Source organism: Octopus bimaculoides, chromosome 29 (assembly GCF_046866305.1).
Source record: "Octopus bimaculoides isolate indiv1 chromosome 29, ASM4686630v1, whole genome shotgun sequence".
NCBI classification, from domain to species: Eukaryota; Metazoa; Mollusca; class Cephalopoda; order Octopoda; family Octopodidae; genus Octopus; species Octopus bimaculoides.
In genome coordinates, this window is record NC_142956.1 from 9825494 (window position 1) to 9840139 (window position 14646).

At 38.4% G+C, this 14646-nt stretch overlaps 1 protein-coding gene across 1 annotated transcript; it reads right to left on the reverse strand.

Annotated features, from left to right (window-relative positions):
- Positions 1 to 1699: 1699 nt before the first annotated feature.
- Positions 1700 to 13936, reverse strand: LOC106877233 (uncharacterized). Its single transcript, XM_014926095.3, has 2 exons — positions 13782 to 13936; positions 1700 to 6820 (listed from the first exon to the last, which is right to left on the reverse strand). The coding sequence occupies exon 2, from the start codon at positions 6809 to 6811 to the stop codon at positions 4205 to 4207; it is 2607 nt and encodes an 868-aa protein (XP_014781581.2). The 5' UTR covers positions 6812 to 6820; positions 13782 to 13936; the 3' UTR covers positions 1700 to 4204.
- Between the last annotated feature and the right edge of the window lie 710 nt (positions 13937 to 14646).

Below are 14646 nucleotides of genomic sequence, written 5' to 3' on the forward strand. Positions count from 1 at the left end.
CTCAGAATGTAACGGCAGGCAAAATACCGCTAAGCATTTTGCCTGGCGCGCTAACGATTCTGCCAGCTCACCGCCTGTGTGGTAAGAAGCAAGTTTCTTACCACACAGCTACAACTGCACCTATAATGTACACACACACATACATATTCCTTGAGATTCCAATGAATGACATTTCAGGGTAAGTGTAAGAGACCAGATCCACCGGTTTGAACATAAAATAAGGAGAGTATTTAGGTCAGATAGGGTTAGTTGAACCCAGCAAGAGCTAAACTCAAAATGTAGAGTCAGTAGAATTATTAATAACTAGTTGAATGACTTTGCATTGCCTGGGTTACTTCTGTTCTTATTCTGATTAGTAAACAATAAATATGAAGATATACTTTTTCCTCATAATTATTTCAAAATATCTATATTTTATTAAAAAATATCCAAATTGTAAAGATAATAGAACCTAGAACTGAAAATCTTGAAGCACCTCAGGCTAAACGATATTCATTGTGTAATTTTTTGTTGGTGTCCAAATGAATAAATTGTTGCTGCTTCCAACTTGTGAACAAACAACATAGAATTGGCTGTGGGAGAAGCATGTAGTAGAGAGATCAAGTCCAACAAACTTGAGGGTTTGACCCTGAGATTTGTTAATTGAAATACCAAAACTTAGTTTGACTGGAAACTGAAGCTTCTTAAATTCAAATGGAACATCTGTAGGTATGAGAGGAATTTTTGGAATAAAGATGTTTTCTCCTTTGTGACTACCTGTTATGATTGTTGCCTGTAAGACATGGGGCTTCATGGAAGTAACAATTAAGCAAGTTCCATTACACAGGTGAGATGGGTCAAGATTCTTAAGCAACATACTGGGAGCACCCAGTTTTAGTGTGAAGTTATGCAGTGGCATCCCATTGGGTTTAAGTGTATTCAGAAATTCAAAAGGGTGAACTGATCGAAAAGTCATTTCTGATGTACCTGTTAACTTTTGAAGAAGTTCATCAGCCATTTTGGAATAACTCTTTCACAGCCAGTTTATATTGTTGTTATTGACAATCACACACACACACACACATATGCTAAGACAAACATACATTTACGCACACCTCAAGGTAAATAATATTCATTATATACTTATTATATATGCATGTGTGAGCTGATTCTACACTTTTGTGGGACATCACTCACTCTCTCTCTCTCTCTGAATATCTAACACTTGAATTGTATTTCTCTCTGTATAAAGGCCTGTCTCTTTCTCTTTAGATGTGTGTCAGCTATCACTAAAATGTATGTATACTCACACATATATTTGTCAGTCATTACATATGTATATGTGTAGATGTGTGTGTGTGTGTTTAATTCTATGGGGCCTAACATATGTGACAAATGTGCAAGCACACACACTCATATACACATATGTATATGTGTGTGTGTTTAATTCTCTGAGGCCTAACATACGTAATGAATGCACAAACACACACAGACACATATACAAAATGTGACATCGTTGTGGTGGTATAAAATGTCCTTTACTATAGTTAGCTATGGAAAAATTATTTAGATAAAATATTATATTGTTTTAATGGAAATGAAAATAAAAATTACATGTCGACACTCCCGGGGTCCAATACTATAACATTGTAAAATTTGATTTGATTTGGTCAAGCTGTTTGAGAATGCATAGGAAATAGACAGACAGAGAGACAAAGAATTTATATATAGAGAGAGATAAGCTTTTATTAGTCACAAGTGCCAAAGAATATCTTTGGTTCAAATTTTGGTAGAAAAACAAGGGAATATGTATGTGTGTATGCATTGATGTTTATGGCAGTATATGTGTGTATGAAGTGTTGGTGTCTAGTAATGGTGTGTGAGTTTGAGATTCAAACAAGTCAATAGAAGTCATCCTCAAGATTCATCCATTTAACTTCCATCCCGAATAGTCCTAAAGTAGTATTTAACTATATTGTTACCATATTTCTGTTGAGATGCTCAGTGTTTCATTCAATTAATTTTAAATATAACAAAGAATTTAATAAAATAACTTAGTTATTATTAAGCTAGTGTTAGGAACATAAATTGTGACTAAGGTTTGGTGGAAGATTTTTATTCAGAACTTTTGAAAACAAGACATTTGTACTACAGAGCCAGAAGTGGTTTCAGGTGGGTTGGTATCAAAAGGGTTAACCCTCTTGCATTCAGATTACTCTGTCAAATGTAATGCTTATTTATTCACATTGTTTTGAAATAATCACAGCTTATCTTGTGGCTTTGAGATTTCAATGACATAATTGTATTACATTAAAATGACATTGTAGAGTAGGTATGAGAGGGCAGATCTGGCCAGTTTGAACATAAAACAGGTAGAATATTTTGGCTCAATATGGCCGGTTCAGCCCTTTAGCATCCACAACTACTCTTTCAAATGTAATGCTTATTTATTCCTTAGTTTCAAGATTTCAATGATGTGATTGTTTATCTTTAAAATGACATTGTAGGGAAAGTGGAAGGGACCAGATCTGGTTCGGTTGAACATAAAACCAGAATATCTAGGCCAGATGTGACCAGTTTAAATACTAAAGAGTTGAATGTATCATGGCAGTTCTTAAGATATGTCTTAAAATTTTGTATTTTTATCTAGCATTTACTAGTTTCAGTCATTGGATTGTGACCATGCTGGGGCACTGCCTTGAAGAATTCTAGTTGAACAAATCAACCCCAGTAATTTTTTTTTTGTAAAGCCTGGTACTTAAAGACACATGCACACACATGTATGTGAAGGGCTTCTTTCAGTTTCTGCCAATCAAATCCACTCACGTGGTTTTGGTCAGTCTAAGGCTATAGTAGGGACACTTGTCCAAGATGTCACGCAGTGAATTTGAAACTAGACCCATGTGGTTGGGAAGCAAACCTCTTAGCATACAGCCATGCCTAAAATACTAGGGAATACAAAAGTCTAATGAACAAATCTTGAACACTGTGCGTGTGTGAGTGTGTGTGCATGTCAGTGTGGGCAGCGTGAGCATATGAAAGACAGATAGATAAATAGACAGTATATAGTGCATATGATTGTGTTAAAGAAGAGGTATGAAATGTATGTATGTGTGTGCATATATATATTTCCAAGATGTATGCATGTGTGTGTGTGTGTATATATATATATATATATATTTATTCATGTATGTGTTTATGTATATATATATATTTCCAAGAAGAAATATTTATGTGTGTGTATATGTATGTATAAATATACACACACACACACATTTCCATTGTGTTACTTCTACAGGTCTTGTCTTAATGTTGTCTCAGAGCCGAGCCATATAGCTTTGTTTTGTTTGTATATTTTTATTCGTACCAACAAACAGGGTTGTGTTTGTTTTTGTCTCCATCCCTTACACTCACTCATTATTATTCTCAGCAGCTTTTTGCTGTTGACGCCACCAAAAATGAACAATATTATCATTAAAGGTGTGAAATTGTAGAGACTTTTGGACAATAACTGACAGGGTAAGATCATGTCCTGTGTGTCAATTTTCTCTCTGTTCTTTTGCTGTCCTTTGGGTCAATTTTTGAACGAATATATGTATACATATATTTCGCTTAGGCATTGTGAGATTAATAACCCAGAGTAGAACTCAATATATGTATGCTTCAGAATGAAGTGTTGGCTGAGTATAGAGTGGTAATAAGAGAAAACGTGATGACAAAGGGATAAATGATTATCTTATGAACTACAGCTCTTTCTGCTATAAGATGCAGTGAATACATAGTTGAGTGCTTGAATAACACCCTATAGCTTCATCAGAACCTCAAGTATGAAATGTAATTTACTTAGGAAAGGATCACATTTGTGTCTATATAGAAAATGGTATCAACAATATTTTGGATATATAGTTTTCTTATATACATCTGTATTGACTTTTCTCATTGTTGATGCCATTCCCTATATAGGCACAAATGTAATTCTCTCCCAAATAAATTGCAATTCATATTCAAGGCTCTGATGAAGCAATAAGGTGTTATTCAGGCACTCAAGTATGAGTTCACGGTATCTTATAGCAGAAACAGCTGTAAGCTAACGAAGTTCACAAGATAATTGTTTATTCCTTTGTCGTTTATTTTTCTCACACACATATATATATATATATATATATATATATATGAACAAGAGAGAGAGAGAGTGTGTGTGTGTGAGAGAGAGAATCAGTGGCATTCATTCATCAGCATTGTCAAATTGTCCAGTAAATTTTCTGAAACCAACAAAGTTATAATTTATGTTCTCTTTGTGAATATCGGCTGGCAAGAATATGTGACCTCTGCTTAGTGCAGCACTTGTGGTGGTCATGGTGCGTTGTCTGCAGCTGGAATTGTGCTTAACAGTGTTGTTTGTCATAGTAATGTTCATGGTGTGGTCACGACAAGCAGTGGTCCCTTTGCTGGCCCCACTTTGCTCTTTATCCCAGTCTTCCTCCTCTTTTCGTTTCACCTCAGACATGTTCCCCTTGTTTGTGTGGTTACTATGGTGATGGTCTGTATTGACACTGTTGTCACAGTGACATTGATGGCAGAAAGGCATTCTGTGGATTTCTGCTGCAACATGATCTTGCTTAGTGCCATCACCACTGCCTCTGATGTTGCCTTTGAGCTGCTGGGTTAGGGTCATTGAAGATTTCAAGGGGTCACTACATGACTCTGTAGAACCCACAAATGAGCTATCTATGGTGCTGTAAATACATCCACAAGGAGAGTTCTGAGGAGCAGATTGGTGGTTATTTCTTGATGGCAATGTGTCTTTACCTCCCTGTTGATATGTGATTTGACTATATACCTCTCCTTTCTTATCTTCATCTTCATCATCATCATCATCATCATCACGGTTTTTACCTTCATCCCTTCCTTCTTCATCTCCATCAAAGTCTTCAAACTGTCCTGCAAGTGATGTAGTGAAGTAGTGATTACAGGCTGTGGTGAGCTGGGGATTCACAGTATGAGAGGTGGACGACAAATCACATTGCACAAATGGGTTGCTACCAACGTCCAGATAGGTGAGCCTTTCGAATATCTCAAGGATCTTTAGTTCATGCAGGATGCAATTATTGCAAAGGTCTAGGTAGACTAATTGCGCAGACAACTTACCAAAGGTTGATGGCAAGTCCACCAGGTTGTTGTGAGACACCTCCAGGTGCTTGAGCGCAGGCAGGTGTCCAAAGTGCTCAGGTAGGCAATTCAGTGAGTTCCTTGAAAGCAGACATAGTTGTAAAGAGTTCAGGTAACAGAAAGAATCTGGTAACCATTCAAGTTGGTTGTCGCACAGATTCAGCATCTTCAGGGACCGCAAGTCGCCAAAATTATTGGGTAAGTTCTGCAAGCAATTCCCATCAATGCTTAACAAAGTAACAGCATGGAGCTGACAGAAGCTGTTTGGCAGTCCTTTCAAGAGATTGCCAACAGATTCTGCATTCTGATTGTCAACAAAAGGGTTTCGTCCCAAATTTAAACAACTCAATGATTGTAGTCCTCCAAAGCCATTGGCCAAATCACTCAACCGGTTTTCTGACACATCCAACACCATGAGCTGTGTGGCTGTGCGACCAAACTCTTCAAAGTCTGGCCACTCAGTCAACAGGTTCTCACCAACCTGGAATTCTTGAATTTTCGACATTTTTGCTATCCAAGGTGGTAACTTTTCAATAGAGTTCTTCTGGATGTAAAGTTGGTTGAGACATGCAGATGACTGAAAGTGTAATGGCAGACTTCGCAAACAATTGTTAGACAAGTCGAGAGTCTGTAGGTTTTCTAGCACCGAAATGCTTGCTGGCAGATACTCCAACTGGTTGTCATTGGCAGCAAGCAACTTCAAAGACTTCAAGGATCCGATGTTTGCTGGCAGTTGTTTTAAGCGATTCATATCAACTTGTAACAATTTCAAATGCTGAAGATAACCAACCGACTGTGGAAGCTCTGTGAGTTGGTTTTCACTGCATACCAAGGCCTCCAGATATAACAGGTTACCCAAATCTTCAGGTAGCGACCTCAAATGACAACTCACCAGCTTCAAAACCCTTACACTATTTCTTAGGATTATATCTTCAAGTTTTCCCATAGATGTTAGCTGACGGAACAAAGTGAACTGCTGTGCACCCTCTATATTTTCTACCAGTCTTTCTGTATATGGAAGTTCCATGCCAATGTTGCTGTTGCCAAAGGGATGAGATGCAACAGGGACACCTAATTCATGAGGGTTGCTTGATTCTGCACAACCCATGTTATCACTTTCAATGCCAGTACTTCCCAGATTTCTGAGATTAACGTTACCATCAGCTTCTTCTATCAATGAACTGCTATGAAAAGTTGGGCAAGAATCTGAATTATTCACCTCAATCTCAACCTTGTCTAAGTTACTCTGAGGAGAATTTAAATTTTGCTTCTTCTTCTCAATTGGAGAATCAGTCTTAGTTATCCAAGAATCCTTAGCAAGAGTTAAACCAGACTCTGAGACATTGATGCCAGTGTCAATATTGTTTAATGTGTTTATAGGGGCTGACCCCATCATCTGGTTCTTGGAATCAGTGTCAATATTATTTAGGGTGTCTTTACAGTCTGATGAATTGGTCCCTAACTCAACATTATTTGAGGTGTCCATGAGAGGATTCAAGGTTGTCTTGTTGTCAATGTTCCTATCCTTGGGGCTATAGTCATCTAAGGTACTTCCCTTGGTACTAGGGGATTTACCTGCTGAGCCTTTTTTCTTCTTCTTCTTTGTCCTGTGACTCCGACATGCAGACTCAATGCCAGCCCTGGATGAATCGGAGTCCATCATTTGCTCCAACTAAAATGGATTTGGAAGAAAGAAAAAAGAAAAACAAAAAAACCTTCATTAATATAATTATTATGGAGAAACTCAAAGACTTAATTAGTTAATTATTAAAACTAGTGCATGACTCGTCATTTTATGCCTAGAATAAATAATAGTTTGCTTCATTGAAATAAAGATACAAATGCATGAAAAACAATGATGAAATAAAAGAAGCCTTAAACCCATTAGCATTCAAATGATTCAATCAAATGTGGTGCTTATTTATTCACATTGTTTTGAATTAATAATCATGCATTATCTTTTAGCTTCAAGATTATGATGTGATTGTTTCTATTTTTAGAATGACATTATAGGGTAGATGGCAAAGACCAGATCTGGCTGGTTTTAACATAAAACAGGTAGAAGATTTGAGCCTAATATCACAGGCTTCAATGCTAAAAGGGTTAATGGATCAAAATACATTTAAGTTTTTAACATCATTTACTTTCATAGAGCACATAGCATCTTCAGATGTATTCTTTCAAAAGAGTGAATTTCAACTATTCTTCTGCAATGACTGCATGAAGGAACCCATGTTGGACAGTGCCTGTGAGTTACATTATGTATTGGGTGAGAGCTTGGGGTAAAAGCAGTGGTAAATTGAGGGACCTTTTAAAAGGAGCAGCTTATGGCCGATCTCAAAATGCTGAACCTTCCAATGAGGAAACAGGCGAATGAGGTATAAGTTTGAGCCTTGATGATTTAAAAGAGGTTTTTAATATTGTAATCCATATCAGGTAAAATGTTCTTGTCACTATGATATGGTCTTGTTGCTGCACCATTTAATGCTCTTCCAAACGCCAACTGTTATGTTTCCCTCGGATGACTCGTAGAGATAACACAACGAGTTGTACAATTTAATTATTACATTTATTATTCAATTACATACAAAGAACGCACTCACCCAATGTTCGTTATGAATAAACAAAAGTCATGTCCGCCATATATATATCAATGACATTTTACTCCGACAGTCACACAAGACAACAACAATGAAACAATGAACTCAGACGAACCACATGACACACGGAACGTCAGACGAATTACATATCTAACAGTCCATATAACACCTCCCCACTGAAATTGATGCCACACAAGAAGTATCAACAGCAAAGTCTCTCTTGGGTTTTACGGGTTCTCTTGGACCGTCTTGGGTTGTCTGGTCCATACTCTGGAACGGGTAACATGGTCTTGGGTCTGGTTTGTCTTTGTGTTAGTGGCACAGTTTCCGAGATCTCCATTGGGTGATCTGTTGCAAATTCAAATACAGTGTTTTCTGCATCACCAGGTTCATTGTCTTCCTCAGTTGTGTACCGCGGTCGCAGCTGTTCCCAGTGTCGTCTCCACATCGGGCCATGAGGTATGACCTTCACGTTAAAGCAGCGAGTACCCAATGACTTCTTAATGATTGCTGGTACCCATCGGGGATCTTTGTCTCGGCGAGGTCCATAGTATAGTGCATACACAGGATCTCCGGCCTTGTACTGCCTGATAACTTTAGCGACATCAGCCGAGCTTGGAGTCACCTGAGACTTATCTGCTTCCTTAGACTGTTTGCCTTGAGCAATGTGTACTGGCGATGGCAGCAGAGAATCAATCCTTGTTCGTATCTGCCGGTGATTCAAAAGTTCACTTGGAGAGAATCCACAGGATGTCGGTGTTCTCCGGTACTGCATCAAGAATTCTTGAAGTGCTCGTGTTGACGGAAGAGAAGACTTCCTCAGAGCTTGTTTGAAGGTCTGCACCAAACGTTCCGCTGCTCCGTTGGTAGCTGGGTGGTAAGGTGCCCCTGTCAGGTGTGTGATCCCGCGTTCTTTGCACCAGCTCTGGAACTCCTCAGACGTAAAAGTTGGTGCATTATCGGTGACCAGTGTGTGAGGAAATCCGAAGTGCGCAAAGTCTTCCTCAAGCAGATTCAAAGTGGCTTTGGAGGACGTAGAGGAAGTAGGATGAATGCATGGGTACTTGGAATAAGCATCTGTGATCACCAGCCAATCTCTACCCATAAAATTTATTGCATGGTCCAGATGTAAGCGGCTCCACGGCTTTTCTGGTAACATCCATGGGTGAACTGGAGGCTTAGATGGCTGCCTTTGATGTTCGTTACATGAATCACATCGTCGACTGGCTATCTCTATAGCAGCATCGATACCAGGCCAATAAACAGCAGTTCTTGCTAGTTGTTTCATGCGTTCCATGCCAAAATGTCCAAGATGCAGAAGATTGAGGATCTTTGGCTGCAAGCTATGTGGAATCATAACTCTAGATCCATGTATAAGGCATCCATGACAGATACTAAGTGAGTTTGATAACTTACGGAACTTGTTGACTTCGTCATTGATCTCCATGTTCTTTGGTGGCCAGCCTTCACGGACGTAGCGCATCACTGTAGATATCACTGGATCTTTCCCTGACTCTTGACGGAGGACGTTAGCATCCAGAGGTTGGACTTGAATACTAAGAGCTTTGATGGCACACACCATGTCTATGTCTTCACCATTTTCCTTTCTGTCAAAGTCGTTGTCATCACCGAATGGCAAGCGACTGAGGGCATCAGCATTGCCATGATCTGCTGATTTCCGATATTCAATGGTGTAGTCAAACTGGTTCAGCCACAGGGCCCATCGTGCTAGTCTGTTAGCAGCGAGAAGTGGCGTCCCTTTCCTCGGACTGAATAGTGATGTCAGTGGCTTGTGGTCAGTCACGAGTATGAATTTACGACCGTACAAATATTGGTAAAACTTCTGCAAGCCAAATATGATAGCTAGGGCTTCCTTTTGAATTTGACTGTAGTTACGCTGTGCAGAAGTAAGAGTCTTGGACATATTGGCTATTGGGCGCTCGCTTCCATCAGGATAGCGGTGAAACAGGACTGCTCCAATACCAACGTTTGATGCGTCACAAGCCAGTCCCAAAGTTTTGTTTGGATCGAAGTGTATCAGAACTTGACTTGATGAAAGTACATTTTTCAAGTGATCAAAAGCTGACTGTTCCTCATCTCCCCACTTCCAAATAGTTGACTTTTTTGTAAGGCAATAGAGTGGCTCTGCTATACTGGCTAGGTTTGGGATAAACTTTCCATAAAGGGAGTCGTTGTTGCAGGAGTACTCCACGGTGAGTGCTGAGTGCGAGTCTGCGTTGACTTTCTGGAGCCAGCTTGATCTGATTATAGGCATCAGCAAGGTCAATCTTAGTATATCCGAATCCACCTCCGAGTTTCTGCATCAGTTCAACTTGGAGTGGCATTGGATGACGGTGATCTGCAAGTTGGTCATTAATTCCCACAGAGTAGTCACCACAAATCCGTAGTTTGGGCTTCAGGTTGCTTGAAGCATGTGCTTTACGAATCGGTACCACTGGCGTTCCGTATTCGTTGAACTGGACTGGCTTCCAGATTCCCTTGGCGATGCCTTCTTCGTAACCTTTGGCCAGGTCATCACGAAGAGCAAATGGGACCGGACGTGCTTTGTGAAAGACTGGTGTTGCGTCCGATTTGAACTTCACTTCCAGTTCAAACTTCTTGAGACATCCCAATTCTTGCTTGAAAAGATCTGGAAATTCATCACACATGTTGTGACAATCTTGCTGCAGGGAAACATAGGGCTCACTTGAGGTCTTTGGGTATATCCCTTCTGCACCTTCCCTCTTAGCTTGGCTGTCTATGCTTTTCAAACCTAGAGCAGTGTCTACGGAAATTCCCAGAGTCTGGATAGCATTCCGACCCAGCAAATTAAGATCAGAGATCTTGGTGACTATGTAAGGTATAAGATCCTGCTTACCAGTTGTTGGATCCTTGGTTTGGCCCATGAAAGTTCCTAGAACAGGCAGGTTGTGCTTGCTGGCAGATTCATAGCGATGCTTGACATCTTGCAGCTTTGGTCTTCCAAGTTGTTTCCACCAACCACTTTACAGTGTAAACTGGATGCTTTTTACATGGCACCAACACTATATATATATATATATATATATATATATATATATATATATATATATGTACATATTCACATGTAAAGACATTCGAGCGAGATCGTGCCAGTGCCACTGGACTGGCTCCTGTACAGGTGACACATAAAATACACCATTTCAAGCGTGGCCGTTGCCAGTACCGCCTGACTGGCCTTCGTGCTGGTGGCACGTAAAAGCACTCACTACACTCTCTGAGTGGTTGAAGTTAGGAAGGGCATCCAGCTGTAGAAACTCTGCCAAATCATTTGGAGCCTGATGTAGCCATCTGGTTCACCAGTCCTCAGTCAAATCGTCCAACCCATGCTAGCATGGAAAGTGGACGTTAAACGATGATGATAATAATATATATATATATCATACATTAAAAGGATAAGAAATTGAAGGAATTTACGATGTAAGTGTGCCACAAAGTTAAAGTTGTAAGAAGGAAGAACGACCGGAAACATTTCCATAATTATTTTCCTACATTTTATCAGCATAATTATGATCTACACTCTTGGAAATTCAGAAAAATGTCATTTAAAAACACATTATCTAAAAATTTATTGGGAAACAAAGTCAAGGAGGGGTGTATTTAACTATAGTTTTGCTTCTTTTTAGGCTGTGTCATCTGGAGAAGGTCGCTTGTCAACGTTACTGATTTCTAAGAGAAGTCTAAAGATTCCAACTTAGTTAAATGTGGACAGGACACTTCCAGAAGTTACAGTAAACAGGACACGGATCTTTCTGATTTGACGGGCAACACTTTTCATTTATGTTTTATGTAGTGTTTTTGGTATCGAAACACTTTCAAACTTCGTATACTTGTATATTTTGTGTTATAGAACAGATAAAAATTTTTGTATTCGAAGTTATTTCATGTAAAAGATTGTCATATTTCGGTAATTTCAACCAATCACTGACGTCAATTGAGGTGAAAACAATTACTGCCGTGGAATGTAAACAACATGTTCTAACGGTGTCATGGGGACTTTTCCCTTGAATAAAATTAGTGCCGTAGTTTGTCAACAGCAACTATCAGTGGTACTGTTATTTATGACATCGTTCGTGCATTTGTACTGGTTTTAGCTTTTGGGTTGGGGTTCGGGTTTTAGAGTTAGGGTTACAGTTAGGGCTATGATTATTTTTGCCATAACCTCACTCATAACCCTAACCCTAAAACCCTATAACTCATAACCCTAAACCCTTACTAGGGAATAACACTCTTGACACCTGCAAAAATTATTGTTTACAAAAACAGCAGTAACTGTATTCAGCTGAATAGACGTCAGTGATTGGTTGAAATTAGAGAAATACGACAACTTTAACATGAAATAACTTGCGATGTACAATTTTTTGTTAAGAAGGCTAAGAGAAAAAGATGTTTTATATGAGACATTCTACCAGTGTCCCAAGTTTGAAAGTGTTTCGTTAAGAAAACAAGTGGTGCCTGTCAAATCAGAAAGAACCCAGGACACTTCCAGAATCTTCGCCTTTGACAGAATTAAAATAAATGTGGTATTTATAAATTTCTCAACGTAAGGGATATCAGTATTTTAAAAACTGTTTACAACCCCAGAAGATTGGGTAATATTTTATTTGACATTCATAAAATAGAATTTGTTTTAGTTTCAATTTCATTTCAATTCGGTTAACATGTCTCGTGGACGGCCTGCAGCTCCTTGTTTTATTGTGAATCCCAATGAAATACTTACAGATCAGCAGATAATTAATGAAAGGCTTACAATTACGACAGTGATTCGATCCTTGTCGGATTCAGCAACTTGTATTGCTTCATGTGCCCCGTTGTGGATTGTTGAAGAATTCTCACATGGGCCAAAATTAAGTCTAAGATTTTCCCTCACTTTTTTACCCGTTATTCGCATTGTGTACCACTTATAATTATGAAATGTTTTACTGAAATACACTTTTTGGATCACTATGATTTTACGAACGTGAGATAGGAAATAACCAAGGGGAAGTATTCAAGGCAGTAGAGTACTAAACGACTCCTAACTACTGTGGTTGTCTGCGAGTCAGAACAGAAAAAGCAACGAGTTGTAATGTCGTTTATGCAGTACTCAATAAGACCCATTATACAAAAGCACAGACGTATGTAGGTAGTGTGTAGAAATAGTGATATTCTTTTGATTGAAATTATATATATACGGGATTTGAATGAGTTAACATAACCTATATGACTGGACATTTCCCAGACTATTTTTCTTCTTGCGCTTGAAACATAAAGGTTTTATAAAACTATCCGCATTGTCAGAAGCTTTCTATTTTCTCTCTTTTTACCTTATTCGATATATATATATATATAAGATTTAGTAATCTGCTGATTTTTAAAGAGAAGAATAGATTTTTAAAAAAGGTTTTATCAAAAACCGGACGGGAGGAGGATTAAAAATTTGAAAAGCGGGGTAAAATCGTAATCTCAGTTGTTGGAACACTGGATTCTGAAGAAATTTTGGCGAGGTAAAGGGACAAGGCATGAAGGGCCTCTTGATGACTCTTTCAGGAATTGCCGAAATTAGCGTCAATATTTTCACTTTCTATTTGCGATTACAGACTGGAACGATGCCAGAACTATAAATGAAGGAACTAAACCTCTTTGTTTGGTATCAACGAGAGAATTTCTGTGGTCGATCAAGATGCAGGAAATAGCAGCTAGATGACACCCTTGAACTCTTAAAATGTAAAATATACAAAACGAAATTAAGTAAAATGATGGTTCATGGTTTCACCGCCTTCGATAAAAATAGGGCTGAGACAAAGCGAAAAAAAAAAAATTAAATTAAATAAAAATTCGTCTCGTAAAGTTGCGAAATGTTAACAGGGCAGAAAGTTATTAAATGAGAGGTTGAGACATTCATGCACGCCGTTGTTAACACGGTTCAGTAGATGGGTGTAAGAGAGAGAGAGATAGAAAGATGTGAGTGGCACTGCGACTTCGCTCATCTATGGCCAACAAGGGCGTACATACCTTTCTCAGTGGGGTGGCCAGGTGTGGAGTGTCAAGCCACGGCTGACAGTACAACGAAGGTAAAAGAAGTGACTGCGACAGTTGTAAACAGAAGCACGAGGATGATGTACCGGAAGCGGAAGTTTTCAGTAAAGTTCCATGGAATTGTGGGTATAAAAATATTAATGACTAAATTTCAATTAACAAAAATTAAAAGTGATAATGATGATTGTTTATTACTTTATTAGGCACACACATATATGTGTATATTTATAGACTATATAATCATTCATAGCATTTTTATTGTTTGGAATTTTCAGGATAATTTTGCTTATTTGTGTCCTACACACGGGAATTCATACAATAAAAAAGAATATTTTTTGTGTGTGATTTCAGGGCTATTTAACCGTTATTTTTAGCGCATCTCACGACCACCGGATACTTTTTTCACATTGATATATCTTGATGTTTTTCATCATTTTCGTCCTCATGAAATGATGATGCGGCCAAGGACAGTCCATTGCTGGGATTTAAGCAAAAAAATCGGATTATCCGTATTTTAAACTCTGATGTGAAAAAAAAAAAAAAAAAAATTCTTAAAAGAGTCGAACTTTTAGGGATCTAAAGGAATGGAGTTAAAAATTATTTTAAAACTTTTTCTTCATGACCGTATGAATTCTCATGTGTAGAACATAAATTCGCAAAATTTTCTGAAAATTCAAAAAAAAGAGAAAAAGTTATGAGGGATTATAATGAGGTGCTTAAACCAGAATTCCGCCAGATTGTCTTTTGCAGTCTACGTTTGGAATAACTAATAAGTGTGTGTGTTCTCTCTCATTTTTTTCATTTAGTCATAGTGTATCTAGGACTACATTATCTAATGTAT